Source organism: Microtus oregoni, unplaced genomic scaffold (assembly GCF_018167655.1).
Source record: "Microtus oregoni isolate MIOR12 unplaced genomic scaffold, Mior012 000036F_ref0000092, whole genome shotgun sequence".
Lineage (NCBI taxonomy): Eukaryota > Metazoa > Chordata > Mammalia > Rodentia > Cricetidae > Microtus > Microtus oregoni.
The window spans coordinates 21,134,497-21,161,772 of record NW_024543095.1 but is presented as its reverse complement, the minus strand read 5'-3'; the positions used below and the strand labels follow the sequence as shown (position 1 = coordinate 21,161,772).

The 27,276-nt window shown below is 42.3% G+C and overlaps 1 protein-coding gene across 3 annotated transcripts; it reads right to left on the bottom strand.

Annotated features, from left to right (window-relative positions):
* Positions 1-1,987: 1,987 nt before the first annotated feature.
* Positions 1,988-26,344, bottom strand: Dnajc21 (DnaJ heat shock protein family (Hsp40) member C21). Of its 3 annotated transcripts, XR_005972272.1 has the most exons (13): positions 26,030-26,342; positions 19,067-19,160; positions 17,276-17,399; positions 16,920-17,042; positions 16,150-16,454; positions 14,758-14,909; positions 12,266-12,353; positions 10,223-10,372; positions 9,787-9,829; positions 6,701-6,873; positions 4,677-4,752; positions 3,765-4,174; positions 1,988-2,089 (listed from the first exon to the last, which is right to left on the bottom strand). XR_005972272.1 is itself a non-coding variant. In XM_041631364.1 (12 exons), exons 1-12 carry the CDS (start codon positions 26,124-26,126, stop codon positions 4,007-4,009), a joined length of 1,593 nt encoding a protein of 530 aa, XP_041487298.1. In that variant the 5' UTR covers positions 26,127-26,342; the 3' UTR covers positions 3,668-4,006. The 3 variants fall into 3 exon arrangements, 2 of the variants coding, with proteins under 2 accessions (XP_041487298.1, XP_041487299.1); XM_041631364.1 differs by lacking the exon at positions 1,988-2,089 and having other exon boundaries at positions 3,668-4,174; XM_041631365.1 differs by lacking the exons at positions 1,988-2,089; positions 10,223-10,372 and having other exon boundaries at positions 3,668-4,174; positions 26,030-26,344.
* Between the last annotated feature and the right edge of the window lie 932 nt (positions 26,345-27,276).

The window sequence follows — 27,276 nt, the reverse complement described above, 5'->3', positions numbered from 1 at the left end:
TGCCTGGTCATCGGTGGGTGGGACTTCTCTGGGGCAGTCAGTCTTTTGTCACTGACACTACCCTCAGATTCACAGGTACCCTTTCATTCTTCTCAAGTGTTCTGTCAGAGAAATGACCAGCTCTGCCCATGTACTCACATGGACAGCAAGCTCACAACACCACAAGAGCCTGATGTTACTAAAGGACAGGACTATTAGAAATTCTGAGACTTTTAATCTCAGCGCTAGGCAGAAGCAGGTAAATCTTTTAAGTCAGAAGCCAGCCTGGTCTACAGAGAGTGAGTTCTAGGACAACTAAGGCTACACAGAGAAAACACTGCTTGAAAAACAAACAAAAAATCTGATTTGTTACATGATGAGACACCTGAATTCTTAATAAATTCAAAAACAAGGAAAGTATCTGATGAGAGACTACATTGTCTTATGGCTAAGTTTCTCTGGACTTTACATTTTCAGGAATTTGGGGGAACGCTAAATCAACTGACTGTAGTGGAAAGGATAATGAGCCTTTTCCATTTTCAGAAGGCACTTGACATCTGAAATAGACATCAGTGAGGCCTCTACCTATCTTTGATGGTCAACTAATTATCTATACAAAGCCTTCTAAAGTAATTAAAGATTACCATTCCAAGATAGTGTCCAGCTTTAGCTATAACATCTTGCGTATCTGGATGGAATTTCAATGTATTTAACATATATACAACAGTCATTTGGGAGTTAGCTCTGCTTTTTCCTGAGACTGTGAATGAATTCACAATCCTTCTGCCTTAGCTTCCCAAGAGCTAGGAGAGACACCATATTCAGTTTAATAGCACTTCCTTTTAATCAGCACAGGATCAATTTAGTCCCCAATTTCCATCCAAGTTACTTTGTTTGGGTTATTTTGGGTACCAGAGTAAATAAACCAAGTAAGGAAAACGAGTAGCAGCTACTCTACACAGGACTAGGCATCATGTTTATGCTTTGGACTATAACTATAATTCTGTAAGATTGGTCTCAGCTTTTTCATACATAAAAAAGAAATCACTTAGATTCCTTAACTAATCTGCCCAGGGTCATAGTCAACATCAGTGCTGTGATTCAACACAAGATCCCATATGCCCTATTTCTGTTCAAAGCCGTTCCTCATCTAGGTAACTGTGCACATGTTTGAATGTGAGTCAATTCGGGTTTGAGTCATTGTGACAGAAAGTCCAGAGCAGTGGCTTCCTGACATTGTAGCTTTACCTCTCCCTAGTACCCACGTAATTTATCTGATCTAGGGTCCCTCCAAGGATAGGGATAGTAGATTTATCCTTCTGCTCATCAACCCTAGTAAGGACTCATGATTCCAGATTGGGGCCAGACATCCAATTCTTGCCTCTTCACTTAACCTAGATAAAAAGATGGAATAAGGACACAGGCACAACTTTTAAAGACATATTCCAAAGCCACTCAGATCAGTGTCCAGGACTGACAGTGAACTGCAAGCAGGCTGGAGAGGCAGCTTTTATCTTTTAGACTGCTCTTCCCCCAACCACAAACCACACTCCTAAAAGGAAGAAGGAACATTAACAAGAGAACCTGGCCACAATGGGCTTAATATGCCAGGAATAACAATTATAACAATCTATTTAAGTACATATAATTTTCCTACTGAAATGGTAATTTAACTTTTCTGGGCTATCTTAAGTATTTTTGTGAGAACCAGAGTAACAAGCTCCCACAAAGCCAGAATTCAGAATTAGCAAATGTTTGCAATTCTTTCAGGGTAAAGAACTCAGATGTCCTTTGACAGCCTGCCCAGTCCATTCTTTCCTTTCACTTACAGAGAGGATCACTGTTCTCAATCTTTTTCTTCCTGGTGGGAAACTGAGAATTACATAAATAACAACCAGCAACCAGAACAGCACTGTAAGAAACTGTGCATGGGGGTATACATATCACCTTGACAAATTATTTTCACTCTGTCTTTTCCAGGGCTCGCTGTCCATAACAGATATATCAGGTGCACTCATTCTTACCACCAGTCCTTTGCCATCTTGTAAGTAGGCCACACTTTACCCAGAGTCCTGCACAAACAACCCAGCTGTGGGTATCCTTGCACACTCTGTGTAGATATAAAAGACGAACACTGAGAACTGTTAGGTCATAACATTGCACTTTCAACTTCCTTAGACATCACCTAACTAAATACCTTTGACTTTCAAAAAAGTATGTTCCTAAGTCTCAATATTCAATACTTGATATTTTGCTAGTTTTATCTTTTGCTCATCTGAAAACATAAAATAATTGCCACATTAAGTGACAATGGTCTTTTCAAATTTGACTATCCAAGCATTTTGTTTATATATTTTACCCATTTTATTTAACAGGCATAACTCTTATCACCAAGGTCTTAGATTAGTCATAGAAAATGAAATAGTAACTCTACCAGTATCTAATGTAATGTAATCAGAATGACCAAGATCACCAAAGCATTTTCCTCTAGAAGGCTATTAGAAAAGACCTTGTCATTGAGGACTCTAGGTATTTTAAACCTTACCTATGAATGAAGAGACACTCATTTGAGGACTTTTGTAAATCTTCAAATTTATAAGATTTTATATTCATTTATAAGATAAATGAATTATATATAATAAATTCTATTCATTTATAAGATAAAACAGAAATAATTCCATTTGCTAGACAGCATACATTTCAAGCTAATGAGTATAAAGTTCCTCTCAAAAGCAAATGAAAGAGCTGCCTCTTTCATCCACCCTCATACTCTCTGGCTATAGATCACACACATCTATATGATTCTCTGTAATGAACAATCACCATTGCTACAGAATAAATATTTAAGTACCACCCCTATCTAAAATACTGCATTCAGAAAACTGTTTAGCTAGATGTGATGGCACTTACTCCTAGCACATGGGAGGACATGGATCTGTGAGCTGGAGGCTAGTCACATCTGCACAGTACGCTCTGGGCCAGCCAAAGCTATACAGCAATATCATGTCTCCAAAGACATATGTGTGTGTGTGTGTATTTTTAAAACCAAGCAGTGTAGCATAAGCTTCTAATTCTAGCACTTGGAAGGCTGAAGCAGTAGGTTTCTGAATTCAGGACTAATCAGAGCTACACAGCAAGAACCTGCATGTGTTTGTTGTTGTTGGGTTTTATTGTTGTTGTTTTTAAAGGACTAAGAGAAAATTTTCCCCCAAAGAATAACGGGGAAAAAGCAGAACAAAAAACTTCAGAAAATAGTGTGTGTGGGTGGTGGGCTGGGGATCATGAAGAACACTTTCCCTCTTTCCCTCTTGAGAGTCATTAGCACTGCTGCTCCATGGTGCTTCATGCTGTCACCTTATTAAGGAAGGTGCATTTAAACTAAATGGCCTCCACCTCCACTATACAAAGAAAACAAAATACCTTATTATTACCAGTAAATCAAACTAAGTCAACATAGTTAAATCAGAGACATTGGTCTTGAACTGAGCCTGTGTCCAGTTAGTTCTATCACTGTCCTTAGGGGCAAGAAAAACATTGGAATCCACCGATTATTTATAATTAGAAGTGGAGTCATGGTATCAAGTGGAAAAAAGACGTAATTTTTTTAAAGAGATATGACGTTTTGAGAAATCAGGAAACATAAAAAAAAGAATAGTAAGTAAATAAAGCGCTGCAGAATGAAAACGCTGAAGCAGAAGAGGCACATGTATGTGTCAAAATAATTTAATTTTCCCTGTACATTTCTGTTCACATGAGAAATCAAGATACACATTTATAATATTTACCTGTCATGAAACATTCAAGTGAATTTCAGATGGCATAGGTAGAATTCAATCACTAGTGAAATGTTTAAAAATATAGATATATTAAACAAAAATGTCTTTATAAGATAAAAATAATCTTCCACAATGCAATAAATTGCAGATCACTGAAACTTTAACTCTAGATTATTTCAGTTCAGTTTTTGGTTTCAAAATCTAGAGACAGAATTAAAAAAGAAAAAGAAAAGAAAGACTTGGCAGAATTCCTATCTGTTTTTACGCTTCTCTTTCTTGTTTCGACTACTTGTTACACTGTTTAAAGATGATGATGCTGAGGTTGCTCTCGCATGACCAGTAGCCTTTAGATGATCAAAAAGTTTATTCCGAGATGGAAATTCCCTATGGCAGGTTGCACAGTTGATAAGGACTTCACTCTGAGGAAGAGAGTAAAAATATGTCAGAGCACATAGTAAGTTGATAGCATTTTGTGTTTTAATGTCAAAGTTAAACATCAAATAAATGCAAAATAAGTATGTTTAACAAATCTCACAGCACCCAACAAAGGCAGACATTCTCAGGAGGTAAATCATCAAGCACTATCAACTGTAGCGGCCCTGAGAAGCCACGAGCTTTCACTACGAGGACTACAAGTCTCTGCTTCACAACGTAACAGGCCAACTCTTATCACCAAGGTCTCAGATTTGTCATAGAAAATGAAATGGTAACTCTACCAGTTACCATATTTCCAATCTGCTTCTTTTAGAGTAAAAAGAAATGAAAGCAGAATATATAGAAATATATTTTATATAGTTCATATTTTACAGAGAGACAGAATTACATACAAATTCTAGTTTACCCTTGAAAAGCTTATTTGATACACACTAACATCTTTAAGCCAAAGATGCTACAGAGAGGTGAATGTAAAGATTAACTTACCACTGTTTGTGGTTCAGCAGGTATTTTGACAGATTTTTTCACATCTTTGGTTTTCTTTCCTTTGGATTTAGGAACACTGGAAAATAAATTACTTGGTATAACACAAAAGAAAGACTCTTTCCTAGTTGTCATCTACTTCCAAAAATACTCAAAAGATGAAATGTATGAGTCAAGCTTGTTTATTCATTTTAATATCTAATTTAATTTTCACATCAACAAAGAATTTAAAAAAAACTTGAAAGATAAAAATTAAATTTGGCACAAAACTAAAAAATTACTAAAAACAAAAGCTAAAGCAATACCCCCCAAAACATTGTTGAGTAAATACATACATGTTTTAATGAAGAAGAAGAAAAGCACCTCACGCTCCCTTTAAAACAAGTTCTAATCACACCAGCACACAACACTGAGGAGCCTATATGAACTTATTTTTTTTTCTCCAGCTGTTTCTTGTTTTTTGTAGTAGTTGTTTTAGTTTTTAAATACAAGTCTCATACTATACCAAGGCTAGCCCATAGCTCACTATGTAGGTCAGGCTGACCTCAAATTAATGGCAGTCCTCCTGCCTCAACCTCCTGAAGGCTTGGATTACTGGTGTTAGTTACCATGCCCAACTAACAACTAGGAAATCCTAATCTAGTCTGTGACAAACATTTCAAGAGTTCCACAATAAAATGAGAATAAAAACATTATAATGCATTTTTCATAAAATTAATTTATTATATACCAAGAAAATACTTTTATTAAAAATGGTATCTGGGGTGACTAAGAAAAGTAAAAAGTGTGAAAATGTCATAATAAACCCATTATTTATGTGCTAACAAGGAAATTAATAATAAAAAATAACATCTTTCTGCTGACCTAGTGTGTTCTCCCCGTACTCTATAAACCAAAAATTAGAGCACCAGCCATTGCAGTCAGGCTCCTCCTACTCCGCTTGCATCCTGAACATTCCTCTATCAATCTCCTTCCTCTGTGAGCTCTAATTTGCTCTGTCATGTTATATGTGCTAAGATTATAAACACTATGGTGTGCTTCATTAAAAAAAATGTGTAGGTGGCTGAGACAGGAGGATTCCAAGTTTGAGACCCGGTTGAGCTATATTAACAATAACTCAGAGAATCCAAGTAATTTCCTAACTGTTGAGGAATGGCAGAAGAGAAGCACTTCTCACTATGTGCACCACTGCAGAGGACGCAATGGGCTGGGGGTGGGAGGAAGACATATCTCAGATCTGCCACTCCTCAGCAGTTGAGAAATCAGTTCTTTAAGTCCTTTTCTCACATGGGTAAAATGAGACAAGTGGACTATAATCCAAGAACTGTCATTCTCAAGTGAATACTCATGTACAAGTCGCATGGAAAGTAAAACACTCTTTAGCTCTAGATGCAGAAAGAGTTCAGGGGCTGTAGCTCCACCTCTGACCCAGTCCTCATGTCCACTGTGTAGCCCGCAGGATCATTACGGACTAGGCCCATGGAACTAGACCCCTCCTCTACCACATCAGGGCTTCATCAAGCAGGAAGGCACCAAGATGCTGACTAGGATCTAACATCTTACAGCTGAATACGACATGGCGATTTAGTTAGGGCCAATCTAATAAAGTGGGATAGAGAAACAAGATTCAGGAGTAGCCCTATTCCCACAGATTGCCAAGAGTAAAGTAAGCCTTTCCCAGCAGGATAAGAGAAACTAGACCTGATCCACAGTGACGCTGTTGTTACCACAGTAAAATTATGGTCACTACAGTGGTGTGGCTATTACCACAGTGGTACCATTGTTAGCACAGTGATACTGTTACCATAGTAATGGTTAAGACAGTAATATTGCTACTGGAGTGGTACTGACACTACCACAGTGAGTCCGATGCTAGCTTAGTGATACCTAAGCTGTCTGTACGAATGTGTACACACACGTGCAGTTTACACCTACCTAGGCATAGGGAGGAGGTTCTATCTGACTTGCCCTGATGCCCATACCATTAACTACTCAGTAGTTAGGAAGAGCAGGCAGCTCTGTCTTACCTTTTAGCTTCACTCTGTGGAGCCTCACAGACTTCTGTGGTCTCTGTGACACAGACATTTTCTTGGGGCCTATTTTCTAATTCTTTGGCAATATCTTCATTTACGTTACCATCTTCTGGGTCAACCTTTACTCCTTCTTCAGTTCCATTTTCATTGAAATTGCTATCATAATTCTAGAGAACACATATGTGATTATAAAACCAAACAATCTAATAGTAACAGCTTCATTTTCATCTGTGAAAATTCATACCTGTGTTGTATGCATATGTACATGTATACATGCGGAGGCCAGGAGCAGGTATGAGGTACCTCCCACTATCACTCTCTCTTTTCCTGACAGGGTTTCTCTCTGAACCTGATGCTCACTGACCAGCAAGGCTGGCTGACCAGCTAGCTCTAGGAAGCTGCTTGTTTCTGCAATCCCAGGACAGATTACAGCCAAACACAACCAAGCTTGCCTTTCTATTAATGTGGGTGTTTAGGATACAAACAGGTCTTCATACTGTGCAGCACTTATCAACTAAAATATCTCCCTAGCCCCTATATAACAGTGGTTTTGTTATGCTCCCAAAACTTGGGATAATGTAACGATGCCCCACACTTACAGAAGAAGAAGTTACAGAAAAACAAAAGAAACAGTTAAGATGTTCTAAGGCTAAACACAGTGGGACTATAATCCCAGCACTAGGAAGGACACAGCAAAGAGACTGAGTTTAAGGTCAGCTTAGACTACATAGTTCAACCCCAGCTTGTGATAAAGAAAATGCTGTATCATAAAAATTTACAAATCCCTAGTTGCTCATTACAGATATTAGAGAAAAATTATAAGTGAACAGGTGAATATGAGAAATAAATTTAATCTATCTTTCTAGTGCTATCCATTGAATAATGTAAAAAAATCGTATTAGCAATTCAAAAGGGAAATATATATATATATACAGTCAATTTACAATGCAATTCAATATTAAGCAATCTCTATAGAATTCAAGAAGATTTTTATACTTCTCTATTTCTTAATTATTATGAGAAACATTACTGCTACAGTCAGGATAATAAGCAATGGGAAGAACCTTCTCTAAGTGCAGGAATGCTTTATTCTGAGAAACAACTCCCCAGTCTGCAGACTCACACTCATGAGTACCCTCCTGTAACACAGTCTGCAGACTCACACTCGTGAGTGTCCTCCTGTAACACAGTCTGCAGACTCACACTCGTGTCCTCCTGTAACACAGTCTGCAGACTCACACTCATGAGTACTCTCCTGTAACACAGTCTGCAGACTCACACTCGTGAGTGTCCTCCTGTAACACAGTCTGCAGACTCACACTCATGAGTGTCCTCCTGTAACACAGTCTGCAGACTCACACTCGTGTCCTCCTGTAACACAGTCTGCAGACTCACACTCATGAGTACCCTCCTGTAACAGTCTGCAGACTCACACTCGTGAGTGTCCTCCTGTAACAGTCTGCAGACTCACACTCATGAGTGTCCTCCTGTAACACAGTCTGCAGACTCACACTCGTGAGTGTCCTCCTGTAACACAGTCTGCAGACTCACACTCATGAGTGTCCTCCTGTAACAGTCTGCAGACTCACACTCGTGTCCTCCTGTAACACAGTCTGCAGACTCACACTCGTGCCCTCCTGTAACACAGTCTGCAGACTCACACTCGTGTCCTCCTGTAACACAGTCTGCAGACTCACACTCGTGAGTGTCCTCCTGTAACACAGTCTGCAGACTCACACTCATGAGTGTCCTCCTGTAACACAGTCTGCAGACTCACACTCGTGAGTGTCCTCCTGTAACACAGTCTGCAGACTCACACTCGTGTCCTCCTGTAACACAGTCTGCAGACTCACACTCGTGCCCTCCTGTAACACAGTCTGCAGACTCACACTCGTGTCCTCCTGTAACAGTCTGCAGACTCACACTCATGAGTGTCCTCCTGTAACACAGTCTGCAGACTCACACTCGTGTCCTCCTGTAACAGTCTGCAGACTCACACTCGTGAGTGTCCTCCTGTAACACAGTCTGCAGACTCACACTCGTGTCCTCCTGTAACAGTCTGCAGACTCACACTCGTGAGTGTCCTCCTGTAACACAGTCTGCAGACTCACACTCGTGCCCTCCTGTAACACAGTCTGCAGACTCACACTCGTGTCCTCCTGTAACAGTCTGCAGACTCACACTCATGAGTGTCCTCCTGTAACACACATGCTTTCCGCCCCAACTAACCAGTAGGTGGCAAGTAGGTGAGTCTTAGCCTTGCTCCTCTCAGAAAGGTCCACATTTCAGCCTAACATTTGGGTCTGTGATCCATTCTAAATGATCACAGCAAAATTATTCTTTAAAAATAAAGATTAAAGTCTTCTATGATAGATTAAATTTACATATGCAATGATAAAAACCCAGATTTTCCTATGTCCAGATTTTAAATTGTTATCTTGACTGATATCAATAACTATCATCAGATATATTTAACTTTTAAAAAAAGACACTCAGTTAATTCCAATCAGAGAAGTTCTACATGCAAAATCTCCAAATATGCAACAATAATAAGTAAGTTACATACATATAAGGAGGAAAATGTACTAAAACCTGAAAACACTTCCTTCTGAACAATTTTAGACGGTGAAGAGCACACACTGCACGGCATGAGCACCCACAGAACAAGACGGACATTATCTCATATGCACCTGTAATCCCAGCACTGGAAGGGTGGCAGTGAGGACCCAAGGACTTGCTGGCTTCCAACCCAGTTCAAAGATAAAGCTTCAGGTTCAGTGAGAGACTCTGTCTCAAAGGAATGAGGCAGAAAGTGATAGGGGATACCCAAGACCTTCCCCTAGCAGCCAAATGTGTGCGTGGAAAGGCAACCACATCCATAAGTACGCATGTACACACATCACATACACATGAACACATGCAGAAAATCATTTTACTACCAACATAGAATAACAGTGAAGCACTGAATACGGAGTATACTAAATAACAAAGTGCACTTCCAATCTATAACAGGTACTATATTATTTCAAATGTATTTATTGTAGGAGTTAGAAAGTAGAGTATAAAATCTTTCAACATACCTGGGCTGATTTCTGTTTCTTTTTCTTTTGTTTTTTAGAAAGCCTAAGAGAAAATATAAATCAAAATGTAAAGTATGTAACTTTGTGAAGATCTATTAAGTAAAACTAAAATATACTGAAATAGAATGGTAAAGAAATACTAAAAATGTGTATCATAAAGCATTAAAATGACAGGAAAATGGCCCTATTTTAGAGAACACAAGACAAGCAGTAATTAGCATGTCAACTGCCTAAAGAAAAAATGCTTTCAACAGTCAGTCATTAGATAGTCTAAAAGATATCAGACATGTGGTCTCTACCCATTGTAACACTGCGGTCCCTGTAAACGGGAGGAGATACAGACAACAGAAGGTAACAACCTCCTTGGGAGAAAACACACTTCACCATCTTCTCTAACAAGGCAAAAGGGTAACAGGCATTTAATCCTGTGAATTACTTTTGCTTTGGTGTATCTTCCTCAGAATTGGTATCCAATAAATTTTCATCCATTTGCGCTCCTGAAAAATGTTCTTCCTCTTCCTCCAACTGCTGCTTTAACAAGGCAACCATTTCTCGATGCTTCTTTGACTTCTCATGATTCTTCATGCTGAAAGCACAATGTGGCATGAGTGCTGTACTATGGTAACCACATGTGCACAGGTACACTGAGGGATGACAGAACCACTGGACCCGCCACATGCACGATTTTATACAGAGCAATACAAGTCTCTTGGGATTGCATCACCAGCCCAGCTAGACCATGAAGGAGTTCCTTCTTCTCAACACCAGCATTCCCTTACTAATTCCATTTTACTTAAATGCATTTTCTTGCCAAATTCTCCATTTTTTTATTTTGATTTTTTTAATCACTAAGTATCTGCTTAGTGTGTCTCTGTTCCAGGCCATGCTACAGTAAGGCACATATCCTAACTGCAAGAAGACAGTGGGACCTAGAGAAGACAGTGGGACCTAGAGAAGACAGTGGGACCTAGAGAAGACAGTGGGACCTAGAGAAGATGTGGTGTTAAGCCTCAAAGAACAAGTTTACTTCCTTTTACTTTTTCAACATCATATTCTCAACTCTTTCCTACTACTTAAATGAGGGTTCAGGCAGATATCCTAAATATCAACCTACATAATATACAGAAAACAAAGACATTAAACTGTCAAGTCGGAAGCAGTCTCAGAATGTAGCCTGTGGTACAGTGCTGACCAGCCTGCAGAGAACCCTTGCATTAGATCTTCAGTGCCACAGAAACAGTAACAAAACCCTTAGCAGCAAACTGTGTGGCCATTTAGTTAGTGTAAAATTCTTCTTAGACCATGATCCCCTGGGGAAATCAAGGTATCTTGAGTTAAAAATAAATACTCAAAATGATAAGGACATGGTTGCATGTGTAGTGGCGCACACCTTTAATCCCAGCACTTGGGTGGTAGAGATAGGTGGATCTTTGTGAGTGAAGCCAGCCTGGTCTACAGAGCTAGTTCCAGGACAAGCAGTGCTCTGTTACACAGAGAAACCCTGCCCAAAAACAAAACAATAAATAAATAAATAAAATTCCACAGTAGAAAAAAATAAACTGGGAAAGAGAGAAAAAGGATTTGGGGGCAGGATGTCTGGTGCTGGTGGACTGGGAAAAACATGGAGAGAGGGTGAGCCAGTTGACTCTCAGCTGTTCCTTGGATTTACCTGGTCTTTATCTCAATTTCTAACTTCCTGAACCAGAACAGTTTAGAAAATCATTTCAAACTTTCCTTGTTATTGAAAAATTATATGGAGAGATATTTAGAGATAAAGAAGCATTATATATGTAATTTTAAAATTATTCAGAAAACTGTATGCTTACGCATGCTTACATGTCTATTCAGGTGCAAATGAACAGTGTGTAAGCAATGTGTTAACGTGCACCATATGCTATTCCTCTAACTTTTCTTTAGGCTTAATTATTTCCAAAATAAACAACAATTTTATTTTACAATTTTACTCTCTGACTATTGCATTCTGTTTTGTTTATATCCCTGCTGCTTCTCTTACTCCTGGGTACCCTCTTGCGGGACATCTAGTGCCTCTCTCTGACGCCCACAAGCCACTCTCTTCTGGACTGAAGTGCTCAGTCTCCCATGCTCTTCACAAGAGGAAGCACTTCTACCTCAGCAGACAACTTTAAACTCCCTAGGCTAACAGCAACAAGCCGCTGGGAGGGAACGTGATGGTGGGAGAAGCCTCACACCAGTGCAGAGATGGTTAGATTTGGTCTCATTTCCTTCCTGTGTCAACTACAACTGGTCGTAGTTGAATTTCTGGTCTAGCACAGAGGAATATTGGAATATGTTAATGGGTATCACAGGCTTAACTGTACAAATCCCTCTGCTTACTGCACGAAATCCCCAGAGGATGAGGTACTGATGATCAAATTGCTCCAACCACACTCCCGTGAATATTTACAAGGTGTTACACACTACCTCAAAATAAAAGGTGATTTTAAAGACAGATACTTACGCCTTTTCTGTCTTGAAGGACTTGTCACAAGCTGGGCAGTAAAGGTCATCATAGAGTGCAACCTCCTCAGCCTCATCGCTGTCTTTCCCTGTGGGAACACAGACTATGGTAAGAACCAAAGATGCTCACAGAGACCAAAAATCCTTAAAGCCCTAAATGTGAGCTAAGTCAAAGACAGGAAGTACCATTGCAATGCCTCTACTACAAAGGCCTTTTCAATCTTTAGAAAGATTTGCTACAAACACACTCAAACTGTGATCTACCCTACCATACTGGAGCTTAGCTTACAGCACTCTCTCATTATCAATGAGGTCATAAACAGCTTATTACATGTAAAGTTTAGCACTGTTTATGCAGACCTTTTGCATAATCTGAGGCTTATTACAGCAAAATGACTACTACCAACACAATATAAAAAATCTAAATGACCTTAAATGAAAGACTCTACATATTTCTTATAATCTACTTTAAAGAAGTAAGTAAAATGACTGCTATTTGGGATTTGTTTTTTTAACAATAAGAATCCTCAAGTGTCTCATATTCCACATTTTAGCTCTTTGGAGACAGTACTATGATTCTGAAAGACATTCTGACAGCAATGAACAAGAACCAAAACACATCCTATGTCCTATGCTCAATGCTAATTTCAACAGATCCCTAACAGAGGATGTCTGAAACCTTGGACAGTACAGAACCAAACAAATTAATGTCTTTTCCATTTCAACTCCATCCTTACAAAATGCATATAAAGCTACAGCTTTATAATTTGAAGCCTGACAGTAAAATGGCCATGACTTTCCTTCAATTTCCTGATACCCTTCATTTATCCTGGACCACAGCAATGTCAGCATATGATCTTTTCCCTTTCTTTTTCCCTCAAAGACTTTCGTCTTCTATTGAAAAAAGCACTCTGTGGCTTCTCTTTGGCATGATCCATGTTAGCATCCATACTTTCATGTTTTGGGGTCATCATTACATTAAGGTTATTTGACCACAAGTACTACGACACCAGCACAACTAATCTACCATCTGCCTGACTAGCAGGAGACCAGGAGAACTCAGTGACTAGGAAGGTATATACTGCACAGAACTCTGCACAGAGAGAACGGGACAGCAGAAGAGCTCATCACCCACAGACCAAGGCAACATTTGAAACACAGAAGCTATTTCAGAATTATTCCATTTAACATTTCAGACCACGGCTGACTGAAAGTCACTCAGAGTGCAGAAGTAACAAGGAGGATAAGGCAGGGCCACTATACGTAGTGCGATTTTTAATTGCACACGTACTTCCAACATTTCCCATGTGTGGAACCATCTTTAATCCATAAACAGTTGACGAAAATTCTGGCTATGAAGCAAAAAAGTCTGGATTTTTAAGTGCTCATATGTTCTCAGGCATATCCCACAACTTTATAGGCTCCTACTTTTTTCACCAGTTAAATGGAGGTAATTCCAATAGCACAACCTCTGTTTAAGGAATATTTTCTGAAAAGGAAACAAGGCCCGGTATGTGAAAGTACTTTATAATAGAAATATAATTAGATCATTCCACATGTATAGAGTGCTCTGGACTTTTCAAAGTACATTCTAACTTGACTCATTAATAAACCGTTCAATCTTAAACATTTTGGAAAAAAAAAGATTGTCATTTTATCATCTGAGTTACTTGCCTTAAAATCTACAGTTTATAAATAAGTAAAATTAGGAAACTATATTCAGTTCAGCTTCATAAATGGAAAAGCTGGGAATCAAGAAAAAAATCAGAATTATAGGTAGTCCCCAAAATGGCTAAACCATGCCTTTTAAAATACATACCTGTCTGCCTAATAATATAGGCGGAGAAAACAAACATTCTAGTTGTAAGTGGGAGGTACAAAGCACGGAGCAGAGTCCTGCCTAACAACTACTGTCCTAAAAGAGACTAAAACTTAGCACTCTGAAGGCTGAAAAAGGTGGATCCCTGAGTTTGAAGCTAGTCTACAGACCTCCTTCTAGGAAACCAGGTCTATCAAGGGAAACCCTGTCTCAAAAAACAAACAAACAAAAAGCAATTCACATATTCCTTAACAAAATGTTCTTTTTTTTTTTAAATTATTTTTATTTTATATGCACTGGTGTTTTGTCTGCATATATGTCTGTCTGTGGGTGTCAGATCTTTGAGTTACTGTTGTTAGCTGCCATTTGAGTGCTGGAAATCGAACCTGGGTCCTACAGAAGAACAGTCAGTGATCTTAACTGCTGAGCCATCTCTCCAGGCCAACAAAATGTTTTTTAATTGCCACAAAAGAACTCCAATTTTTAGTTCCTTATAGAAAACAACAAAATAGAAACTGAGGCACTGAACCAATGAAGCAGAAGTCAGGTGCTGTCCGGGTGATCATCTGTTCTTCCACTCCCCAGTATCTCACCCCTGGGCCACTGAGGGCAACTAAGTACACAAAATTTAATATATATTTCCCCAAACTACTTAATATAGCAAGAAAAATTACCATCCAATCCGTGTTTGGGCTCCTGTTCCTCCACTTCATTTTCATCCGATCCATCTCCAAACTCCTTTTCGTATCTCGCTTCCATCTCCTGGAGCTCCTTCTCCAAGTTGGCCATAGTCATCCAGCTCTGCTCCCTGTACTGCTCTGCCAGTCTAGACACACAACACAGCCTCACTGCCGCTGGCAGGCAAAGCTCCGCAGGGCTCTAAAACTAGCCCTACGGAGAACCTTCCCCCATGCTGCCAGGAAGTGCACCTGGCTGGTTGTACCTACTCTACACTTAAGTAAAAGGACTTGAAATATAAACCTTAGCAGCTCAGCCTAAGTCTTCTGGTGAAGGGTCAAAAAAATACAAGATAACATGTAGTATTGGGTAGAATTTTAGTAAATGAATAACCTGTGCTTAGAAAAAACACCGTTGCTGGGCAGTAGTGGCACTAGGGAGGCAGAGGCAGGAGGAAGGCTCTCCGAGTGAGAGACAAGTCTGATCTACAGCATGATTTCCAGAACACTTAAAGCTGCACAGAGATACCCTATCTCAAAAATAACAAAAAAAGAAATATCCTAAATACTCTAGAAACTAAATTTTTACAATAATTCAACAAGAAAATACCAAAATTAAGTAGAATAACAACAGTACTGACAGTCAGCCTGCACGGTAGCTAACAGCAGGGCTCTGCAGTGACAAGACGGCCCAGCAGGAGAACAAACTCACTGCCAACCCTGAGAATCTGGGGGAACCATAACAGAGGAAGAGAACTGACCCATGCAAACTGCCCTCTCCGTGTGAATGCCCCCTCCCACACATACAAAATTAATTCTTTCTTTTTCTGGTTTTTCAAGACAGCGTTTCTCTATAACATAGACCATGCTGACCTTGAGATCCACCTGTCTCTGCCTCCCTGGGATTAAAGGCTTGTTATCACTATACCTGGTTTAAAATGAATTCTTTTTTAAACAGCAAAGCTATGAATTAGACTTCTTGAGCCCCATTCCCAGTTGTGACTTACAGCTGCATGCCTCATATCCTCACAAGAATGAAATAAAGCAGAAAAGTACTTGAAACAGATTCTTACACAGAGTAAGGATTCAATTAATATTAGTTACTAACAAACTTTGGTAGAATAAAAGATCTCAAGTATAAAGGGCCTCTGATGGCAGCTAAAACTACAGAGGTGTACATAGTAGGTAAAGAAACACTGTCCAATGCCAGAATTTAGAGATTTAAAAAGAAGAAACACTATGTTATAAGATATAAGGCAAGGCGATGGTCCAAGTTAACATGGAGGCTCATGCTGGCTCCCTAGTGGCAGGCTCTTTCATGCTGACGACCCCACGAACAGCCACCCTGACCTCCCATCACCAGGAAGGATCTAGTCCCACACTGCATACTTGGCTTGCTTCAGCTTTTGCTGCCTCCGCATCTCCTCCGCCTTCCTCGCCTTCTCTGCGTTCTGCTCCTCCACAAGCTTCCGATGAGCCTGCACCCTTTTGTCTCGTTTTCGAATGAAGGCTACAAGCTGGCGCACAAGTTCATTTTTCTCTTTCCTTGCTTTGTCTCGAATTTTTTTGTTTTCTTTTTCCATTGCCCGTTTTTCCCAGCGATTTGATGCTTGCCGAGTATCATATTCTTCCTTCCAAGCAAAATTCTTTTGTGTGCAGAAACTCTGCCAGTAAGCGTAGAAAGGATGGACCACCTAGTGACAAAGAAAATGGGTAAAATTATCTTTTTACTTAAATTTCTTTTAAAAGGCAGTAGATATTATAGATTAAAACATCTTCTGCCATTCTTTTTCTGTACCTAAGATTACTTTTGCTGTGTGGTAGCTTTCGCAGTGCTGGGGACTGAACCCAAGGCCTTCCTGCATGATGAGCGCGCTACCACTAGACCACAACTCTACACCCATGCACACTGACACTATTAATCGCTGAGGAAGAAGGTCCTCTTAAAAGACTTTCCAGAACAGGGCATTTTAGAGAAGAAAGAAAATAGCCTCACTGGCCAGAGAAAACGACTACTACAACAGGGAGTGCAGGTCAAGTGTGGGCACTATCAAACAGCTGCAAGCTCCATCGGGAGGAGGGAGGGGAAAAGCCAGGTTAGGGGACAAAAATAATTTCTTTAGAACAGTGAGAGAAGCGAACTGTCATTTTTCTTTTACCGTGTCATAGTCACTCTGGGAGTCCCCGAAGTTTGGAAAATCCTCAATATCTCCGTCTGACACACATTCTAGTTCTTCTTTTGCAATTAGCTCAAAGACATCACGATACACTGCATAGAAACCCTAAAACAAAATAAAACAAGACCAGAAACTCAGTCTAAGCACAGAAAACATGAGCCAGGATTTACCTGATGAAGTACACAGCTCTGGCTACCTCAAGTGCTCTGCATTCACGTGTGCCCACAGCTAAGCACAAACAGCTGTGCGTTCCACCTTCTGTTGTAATTTTATGAGATCTCTTTGCATTTGAGTTTTACTTAACCGCCTGATGAGAGATCAGAAGTTCCCCATCTTACCTTCTCATCGTCTCCATAGCCGGAATAACAGGTAACAGTGAAGTAACGAAGCAAATCTAAACTGTCATCTTGGTATTCTCCATCAAGCCCTCTTTTAAGTAAGGCCTCTCTATGATTATCATACCTAAAAGAATTTAAAAAATGGAAAGAGCCAGACAAAGACTCATTTTAAATACAATTACATAGAAACTCACAAGGACTCTCTTTCTGAATCAGCCAAAATAACTGCATGTTTCAACACGTCCCATTCATAACCACACAATTTAAAAGAATTCTGGAAACTAACAGACTTGAGAGACTTTCAGGAATTGAGGATTAAAACCATGCCCACAACTTCTAACACTGCATACAGTATTAGTCCTTATCAACTTGGAATTCTACACTCTCTCTGAGCAGGTAGAGATATCCATAGGAAAGACAACTACTAATTGGAAAAGTATTGAACATAATCTGGTTAATACACTAAGTTCACATTTATGACCTGGGAATTTACGAACAATAAACCTGAAAAACATATTTATGTCTACATAAACTTTATCTGGGAGACACACAATTACTCTTCATAAGAAGTCTATAATAGCCAGGCGGTGGTGGCGCACACCTTTAATCCCAGCTCTCGGGAGGCAGAGGCAGGCGGATCTCTGTGAGTTTGAGGCCAGCCTGGTCTACAAGAGATAGTGCCAGGACAGGCTACAGAGAAACCCTGTCTCGAAAAACTAAAAAGAAGTCTATAATAGTATTTATTATTATCGTCCTTGCTTGATACAGCAGGAAACTAAAGCACTGGTTATTCATCATAAAGTCTGTAAGAACCCAGGTCCCTTCTACTGCTAAGGCCAGGTTCTTGCCAAGCTCCAGATGACAGCAGCACCACCAGGCAGGCGCTTTAAGGGAGTCTTGGAAAAAAAGGAAGACAATCTACGATTTAGAGAGAAACTAAATAAAAGGAAGCCAGGGAGGCATACCAATGCTCTAAAAGGAACACTAATTGTTTGGTTTTGGAGACAGATCTCCCTATGCAGCCCAGGTGACTCTCTTGAGGACAAGGACCACAGGCAGAAGCTACAGCCATGTGTATACATCTGGCTTTAGGACAGAGCTCCAAAGACCCTGATCAGAGAAAAGTTTAAGGTCTTCTATGTGGTTTACAGAGTGTTTGAGACTTTCCTGTACATCCTTCTCTTTTGAGAGCTGGTGCGCTGTGCAATTTATAGCAGCTGCCCTTCACAGCAGCCCTTTCCCAACAGCAGGGTTTTCACTGTTGTGTCTAAGTTCAAACCCTAACTGTCTGCAGCAAAAGGCCAAGAAGATAAAAACTCACAACTTCAAACACATAATTCTTCTTACAAAATGAAACTATATTATGAATTCATCTTTGTTGAAAGTACCTATTACATTTGTAGAATAAAATTTATTCAGGTACTCTACAAAAATGTATTATAAGTCTTATTCTAAAGTAAGAATTGCTGCTAAAGACAAAATGTCCTTCTTGTGTACCAATACATTTGCCATGCACTAAAGGGACCCCACTCGATGGCAAATCACTTGCGGTGTGAGTTAAAGCTATGTAACCACCAAACCTGCTTCATCATGGATAACAGCAGACACTTGGAATAATCATCACTAAAGTTCCTTCCTACACACAGACTGCACTTTACAGAAGGAAGAGGCAACAACAGCTCACAACACTCCCAAACCAGGCAGTGACTTCAACTGTGAAGAAACCATCAACCCCATACTGACAATTCTTGCTAACACATTAAAGGATGAGAGTGACAATACAATGCTTACCATGCTCTCTCCTGGGGGTCGCTCAACACATCGTACGCAGCTTGAATTAATTTAAACTGCTCGGCTGCTTCTGCGGCATTATCCAGATTTTTATCTGTTAAAATAAAGTCATAGAAATTTAGTCATGGAAAAACTAGATGACATGCATAGCCCATCAAGATGGCTCAATGTAAAAGATGCTTGTTCCCAACCCCAAAGACCTGAATTCAATTCTGGAACCATATTGCAGAGAAAGAAAACTGGACTCTTGCAAGTTGTCCATCCACTAACCAACACATGATCTTCTTGTAACCTCCAAGGCATACCCATGTGTATGCCATGTAACTAATAGTACACAGATAACTATGTATCGTGTGTGTGTGTGTGTGTGTGTGTGTGTATGTGTGTGTGATTCTTTTCTTTTAAATAGGCTGGGCATGGTGATATATGCCTTTCATTCCAGTACTTGGGCAGAATATGCAGTTGGAGCTCAAGATGTAAGACCAGCTTAGTCTACATAGCCAGTTCCAGGCCAGTCAAGACTACAGGTGAGACTCTGTGTGTGTTGTGTGTGTGTATATAAATTTTAAATAGTAGGGGCTGGCAACATGGCACAATAGATAAAAATGCTGTCCATCAAGCCTGACAGCCTGTCATCACTGAAACCCACATAGTAGGGAAGAATCCACTCCTAAAAGCTGTCCTCTCACCTACACGTGTACCTTTTCACACATACACACACAGAGGCACATACATGCTAATTATTCTTTGCTTATTCGTGCCTCAACTGCAAAACTCAAAAAGCTTCCGCCTGAACGTGGCAGCCAGCAGTGGTCTCTGCTATCACCCTTATACAGGCCACTTCTCATCAGCAGTGCTGGTCTGACCAACAGCAGGCACAGAGGGAGGGCAAGGGGACCTAGGAGACTAGACAGATCCACAGCTCCCATTCCGCACTCTTGCCCTCTCCTGGAATACTAAAATCACAGTGTGAGGAACTCGGACAGTTTACAGAGAAGCTCAGGGTGAGGAACAGAGAATAGGAGGGAACAAACAAAGACCTGCCAACAACCATGTCCACAAGTCCAGAAGCAGGTCCTCCCTACAGTGGTGAGGCAGCCCTAGCAGAAGCTCTAAGACGAGCCACTCCCACATTCTAAGCTTCAGAACCTTCAGAGTCTACATAATGAACTGGTGTTGTTAGCTGCTTTAAATCCTAAGGCACTGGTAATTTTGTCCTGTCATAAATAAATAATATATTCGGAAATCATTTTGAATCTAACATGGAACTCTCCAAGTTCTTTAAGCTACTACTCAATACCTGTCTTCTAAGAGGTCAGAAGACAGGATGTGTTCCCTTCAAATAGCCAAGCATCTTACTGTTTGTCTAAGTGGCTCATGAGGGAAGGCATCTTGTTTCCTGTGTCATCACCTGATCCCAAGTCCTACAAGCCGCTTTTCTGCCAAATATCTAACACTGGTATTTTCCCAAGCAGAGCAGTTTGCCATGGCTCTTCTATCCTACGGCACTAAAACTAGTCTTACACTAACTAAAAATAACTTCTACCTCTGTAAGCCTCCCATTCCCTGAGAAGTGAGCAGTGTGTACCCGCTGGAGGACAGGAAGCATTAGCCAATCATGCATTTTGACTAAGAAGCTCCCCCAAGGGCTCATAAACTCTAATACTTGGTACCAGCTAGTGAAACTGTATGGAAAGGATTAGAAGGTGTAGCCTTGTTGGAAGAGATGTGTTACTTCAGGCAAGCTTTGAGGTTTCAAACAACTAGGACCATTTTGAGTTAGTTCTCCCTGCCTCCTACTCAGCTGCTACTCCAGTCACTGCTGTTGGCTACCTCTGCTGCTCTGCCATCGTGGGCCAACTCTGAAACCATACTCATAAAGTTTCTTCTGTTAAGTTGCCTTGGTCATGGCATCTTATCATACCAATAGAAAAGTAATAAAACAAGACATAAAGACAAGTTTACAAAAGTGATGCTTTCCAAGAAAAACACTGATCTCTGGTGGAAAGGTGTGGGCTTGGGTGGGCCTTATTACAGTGTGCCCTTAACCCACTGCTGTATCCTGCCCCAGCTCTCAATGACAAGAACTGGAGCAGACTGCAATTCATACCCCAAACTGACTGTTCCTTTCTTCCAACTAAGTACTGAGCCCTGCCTTTATGATGGGTACCTGGTCCTTGTAGTAAGATTCTGTTCCTCAGTCTTCCTTAACATTTAGGTGTACCATGTGACTAAGCTCTTATAATAAAGTCTATAAAATTATTCTACAGTGGGTTTTAAGAATCTTCCTTTAAAGACAACTCTTTAAAGCACCAACTCTTGTTTCTTCTTTATCCCTTTCTGTGACTAGTAGCTTCAGCTGCTACCTTGGATGATGAGCAAAGGGGGCATCCAAAGGATGGTAGGCAAGTCCATTGGGGCCATGGACAAGAACTAAGCTGTCCCTACAGAGAAAGCAATTCTACATTCGGGACTCACTGCTCACATCTGAGTCAAGCACTCAACACACATGGTGAGGATGCTGGAGCAAGTCTGCAGCAGCTTCCTCAAACACATGGGGCCGTCAGAAAGAACTAGCCATCTCTGATTTCTTCTGCGGTGAGAAAAAAAGTTTGACATTAGCAACAACACCCCGTTTCCTGCCACACAGTTGAACACTCTCCTCATACCCCTTCATGGTGGAGTCCCCTTGACAAGGGTTAAGATTTCTGTCCTCATCAACTCATTCATAAACAGATCCAAAAGAAAAGGATGAGGACAAATCCCTAGGACACGGTGGTATTTTTCCAATATTCACCTCAGCATTCAATAAGCACATCTCAGGTAAGCTGCCAAACAACTACAGAGTCACTGGTTTTTGTTTTGGTCTCCAAGGAAAACGAGACAAACCGAAAGTCTCAAACATTTCTGTCAAGACACAACAGTACAGTTCAAATTAAATAACCTAAAAATGTAAAAAGTTGTCAACTGATTCTCCTTACATAAAGCAAAAACAGTGCTTGCCAGGGGTGTGTATATATGCGTTCTTCTTTTTTTTTAAATCAGTACTATTGCATCTTGTCCACCTTCTTCCCCTTCTTTACCTCCCCAAGGAAATTTGCAGAAAGCTAAAGCTTTTTTTTTTTTCCAGCTTTTCAAGACAGGGTTTCTCTGTGTTGCCCTGGCTGCCCTAGAACTTGCTCTGTAGAGTTCTTTCAACTCACAGAGATCCACCTGCCTCTGCCTCCTGAATGCTGGGATTAAAGGCGTGCACCACCATCAACCAGCAAACACTAAAGCTTTTAAACACATAAAATCTATGGGCATACCAGCTAACAACAAGATCTAATTTTTGAGTGGTTCTTTCTTTGGTCTTTTTTGTTTGTTTGTTTGTTTGTTTGTTTGTTTTTGAGACAGTGTTTCTCTGTGTAACTCTGGCTGCCCTGAAACTCACTCCATAGATAAGGCTGGCCTCAAACTCAGAGACCTGTCTGCCTCTGCCTCCTGAGTGCTGGGATTAAAAGCATGCACCCTTACTGCCAAGCAGAACCTTTTTTGTAAATAATGTTTTCAATCCGTCACATGGCTTCATTTTACATAAGTGCAGCTGAGTTAGATGACTGCGTTGACCTGAAATTAACAGCAGGAACCTAACAAAGCAAGCAATAAGCGAGTCTACATTTTGACAGAGGTACTGCAAACAGTCATTGAGGTTTACCAAGCATCCAAGGTTGCACCAGTCTGCGTAGTTTTCTCTTGACATACTCTCATATTCTGCTATTATCCCTAAGCTTTCGTACCGTGCCTTCTGGAAGATTTTGCTGGATTGTCCCTTGAAGCACCTTGCTCTGAGAGAGCATCAGTTCTCCACAGGGCTCTACTCCTGCCACAGCACTACCACGGCAGCCCATGGTGATACATGCCTGTGTCTGGTCACTGACCCTTTACTCGCCATTCCTTCAAGATTTACACCTTTAACTAATAGTCTCCACCACCAATACCTCCCCTTCCCCTGCATTCTTCTATCCTAACCACTGCTCTCATCCACTGACAAGCTGGCGAAGTGCTCAGCAGGTCCAGTTTGGTGCTCCCGCCCTCATCTCCAGGCTGGGCTCTGCCTGAAGCACACTTCCTGCTCTTTCCAATTCTATGGTTTGCCCAAGTTCAGGCTAAACTCCTACCCCAGAGTTACCCCCACTTAGTCGGTTATGCTAGCCTGTGCTCCTCCTCCCTCCGACAGGCATGCGACCACTCTATCTCTGTGTCTCCGCCTAGATGTTACTTCTTCCCAGCCCATTTTCCTGGGTCCATTTCCCATCGCTGTCACCCGCACATACAAAGCTAGCCCAGGTGAGTACAGGGACCCATCAACATCTGAATTTGCCTGCCCTCAAACAACCCTGCTCTCCTCGGGCTCAAACTGCCTGCTTTCTCTCCTGTCTCAAGAACGTCTGTAAAAACATGGCAGGGACCTCTCTGGCCTTGTTTACCTGGCAGAGAACTCAGAGAATAGTCATGGGATGAATTCTGGAAGACTATTTCTCTCAATCAAGGCTTAGCTCCCAAAATATCTAACACAGTGCCTTGCACACGTAACGAAATTAAACATGTATCGACCAAAAGTCTAAGTGGACCAGCTAAGCAAGCATACCGAAATCATGTGTCTCCTGAGGAAGCAGAACTACACAAATATTTCCAATCTAAAGATATTTAGGATGCTACGAATCATGACCTCAGAAGATGCTGCTTCCGTTCCTCACAGGTTCGGCTTCCAAACCAATCAGTAATACTTCTTCCTTCCCTCCCTGAACTGTCCAACTCATTGATTTTCCTGTCTATAGGCCTCTCTCCTCCCTTGGCCCCAAGGGCCCATCCCTGTCCACTGGTACTCTGGTATCCAGGCCTCTCCAGTTCTCAATTGTCTTTCTGGTGCTATCCCAGACATCATAATAAAGCCAGCGAGGACTCTATATACTAGCAAATTAATAATGGTAAAACATAGTGCTTAGCCTAATATCTAAGGCCCTTTACAATTTGATTTCAGTCCACGCTCCAAGAAATGCTTTAATTATCTTCAAAAGTACATATGCACTTGCCATTAGAATTCTCTGTCCTGCCCTTTCCCATTCTGAAAGTCAAGGAACTCCCAACTTCCAATTCAACTTCTAATGATAATTAGCCATTACTCTATGAAAATGCTTTTCTGCCACCTGTACACTTTCCTTGGGTTTATTGACTTTGGCTCTTTCTTTTGAATTCCTGCAATGATAAAACGCCTGTCTTTTCAATAGGTATGTGTATGTGCACATATATGTATATTCCTCATTTACTGTCAACACGCCAGTGCCTGTTTGTTCTTCCACCTACTGTGGACCTTCCCAGTGTGGGCCTCCAGTTTTTCCTCCCACTCTTCTTTCAAACCATTCTGTAGCCTTCCTGTAAATATTGCCCCTCATTACCTTGGGAATCTTTTGCCCACCACAGTGCTCTTTCTGAAACAGGGCACAATCCAAGGCCCCCTTTGGGGCGCAGCCTGGGCATCTCTCAGAACATGGTGGTAACCCCACCCCCATTGATGGGTGCTTACTAGTTGCTTTATTTACCCAAACAACAATGATACTCTTCTGCTCATGTTAAGTTTCAAACCAAGGGCAAAAAGCTGAGGTGCCTGCCTATTTAACACATCAAAGCAGACCTGGCCTCCAGATTCTCCCAGCATCCCTCAGTCTCTACATGTTAAGCCATATGACTTAACTACCCCACCTTCTACCCTGAACTCTCCAGCCCAAAGGCTGAGCTGCCCTTCCCTAAATAATCCAGACATTTTGGTTACCTGCTCTTTTTGTACCTTTGGCATCCTGGCGACTACACCTGGTCCTCTCCCGTCCTGCCATAGCTCAGGGTCACGTCCACTCTGGAGGTTCCCAGTCTGCCCCTAACTATGAACTCCCTTTCATCTATAATACACTTTCTTCTCCAGCAGACCTGGGAGCAGTCATTTCCTTTCCTTTTCCTCTTTCCAATCACACACTAGTAGTTAGCATGGGTCTAAGACATGCTTTCCTAACAAGACTCTGGGGTCTCTGTTATAGCATTTCAAAAATCTACATAGTATACACTTGTGCAAGGGACTTGGATCTTCTGGACACAATGCAAAAAACTAAGTTTAAACATGTTTGTATTATATGATTTCTTTTTCTCTTTTAAACTTGTTTGGGTAGCAAAAGAAAGTGTATACTACTGAAATAAGGTTATTTATTAGTACTTCTCAGGCATCTACGGGTGCATAGCCACTCTGAACACTATGAAGTTAAAGTGAACTATTAAAAAAATAATACAAATAGGTAAACCGGTCACACCTGGTGGCACAAGTCAGTAAATCCTAATTACTCACGGAGGCGAGGCAGAAGGATCTCAAATTCAAAGGCTGCCTTGGCAATCTAGTGAGACCTCGTCCCGAAATGATTTTCTTAAAAACGCCGGCTGGTGTAGCTGGACGGCGGGGCGCTCGCCAGCAGGTGCGCGGCGCTGGCTTTAATTCCCAGGACCAACAGAGGCGGAACTTGGGACTCACAAGGACGGGATTCGCCTACTAAGTTTCGTCGTTTGGAAGACAGATCAGACTTCGCCCGAGTCCCACAGACCCATTTTACAGCGGACACAAAGCATCCCGAGGCAAGCAAACTCCTAAGTAACCTCGGGACTTCGCCGGGCCGTTCACCCAACTAAGAAGTCGCCGTGGCAATCTGCGGGAGCCCGGGATCCGAAGGCGGGCGCGAGCAGGCCCTGTTTAAAAGCCATTGCCCAGCCGGGGGCGGAGGCTCGCCCGGGCGGGGTGAGCCGGGCCGCGCCGTCCGCACCGCGTGGGGCTCGCCAGGCCCGGCGGCGGGCAGGGGGCGGGGGCCCGGCCGGCCGGGGTCTCGCGGACGCGGGGAGGGTGAGGAGGGCCGCCCGGCTTTCCCCGCCCTCCGGTCGGTCACCTACCCGGGTGCCACCTCAGGGCCAGCTTCCGATAGGCCTTCTTGAGCTCCTCCTCGCTGGCGTCGCGCCGCACCCCCAGCGCCTCGTAGTGACACTTCATGGCCGGGCTGGACACTGGGCCGGGGCCGGGGCCGTGGCCCGGGGCGGGGCCAACGCCCGGGCCCGGGCCGAAGCGGCGGCGGCGGCGCTGCTTGTCCTCTCCTCCGGCGGGAGCCCGGTGCCAGCAGCCCGCCACCCAGCGAGCCCGGCGGCGGCGGCGGCAGCGGCGCGGGGCGGCGGAGGCGCGCGGCGGTGGACGACGCGGGCTGCGGCACGCGGGCGCGCGGAGGGGGCGGCGCCGGCGGCTCCGCATGGGCGGGGGCTAGGCTGGGTTCCGGGCGAGCCGCGCGCCGCGGAGGCGGAGCCCGGGTGGGCGAGGGAGGGCGGGGGTGCCACGCCGGGGAGCATTGTGAGGGGCACAGTGAGCTGTTTGAGTGGCCCCTCCTGGCCGGCCTGGACGGAGGGGTGGAGAGGCTTGGCAGGGGAAGTCGTCTGGGAAACGCCTTCCTGGTGTTCGGGTTGTTTCTGGGCAGAGGAGACTTAACAATAAAGAAACTCGGGTTTCAAGTAGTCAAGTGCTTCAGCCACAAGTTCTTGGTCGAAGCAAGAGTGTTTAAAATACCTTTTCAGTTCTCTTCAGCTCCCACCTAACTAGGATCTCTTATTTTTTCTCATCTTGACCAATAATAATGATAAAGGATAGTAAATAAGATGATCGCTAAAATCAGTATTTGAAACAACTTGAGAGGCAAGTTTCAACTTGTTTCTCTGCGCAGCCTTGGCTGTCCTGGAATTCGCTCTGTAGACCAGGCTGGCCTTGAACTCACCTGCCTCTGGCTCCCTGTTAAAGAGGAGTGCCACCACCATCCAGTAGGGCAATATTCACAAATTTTAAGAAAGCATACCAAAAACCAGGCTGTGGGCCGTGTAAAATTGGGGGCGTAGCCCCAGCCCCTGGCCTGGGAGTTGCTTTGCTCTAGACTCCAAATCCCAGCATGCAAGGTCCTGACCCCTCCTTGGGGGGTGGGGTCAGGACCAGTCCCACAGGGAATTTAAAGAGCCTCCTAGAGGAGGAACACGTGGTTTTTGGGTCTCCCCCCCCCCCCACCGTGCGCTCGGCCACCTGAGAGTGTCATCCTTAATAAAACGATGGGCATTTTGATTTGGTTTGATTTGACCTAATTGGACTTCTTGCGCCCGCGGAGCTGCTC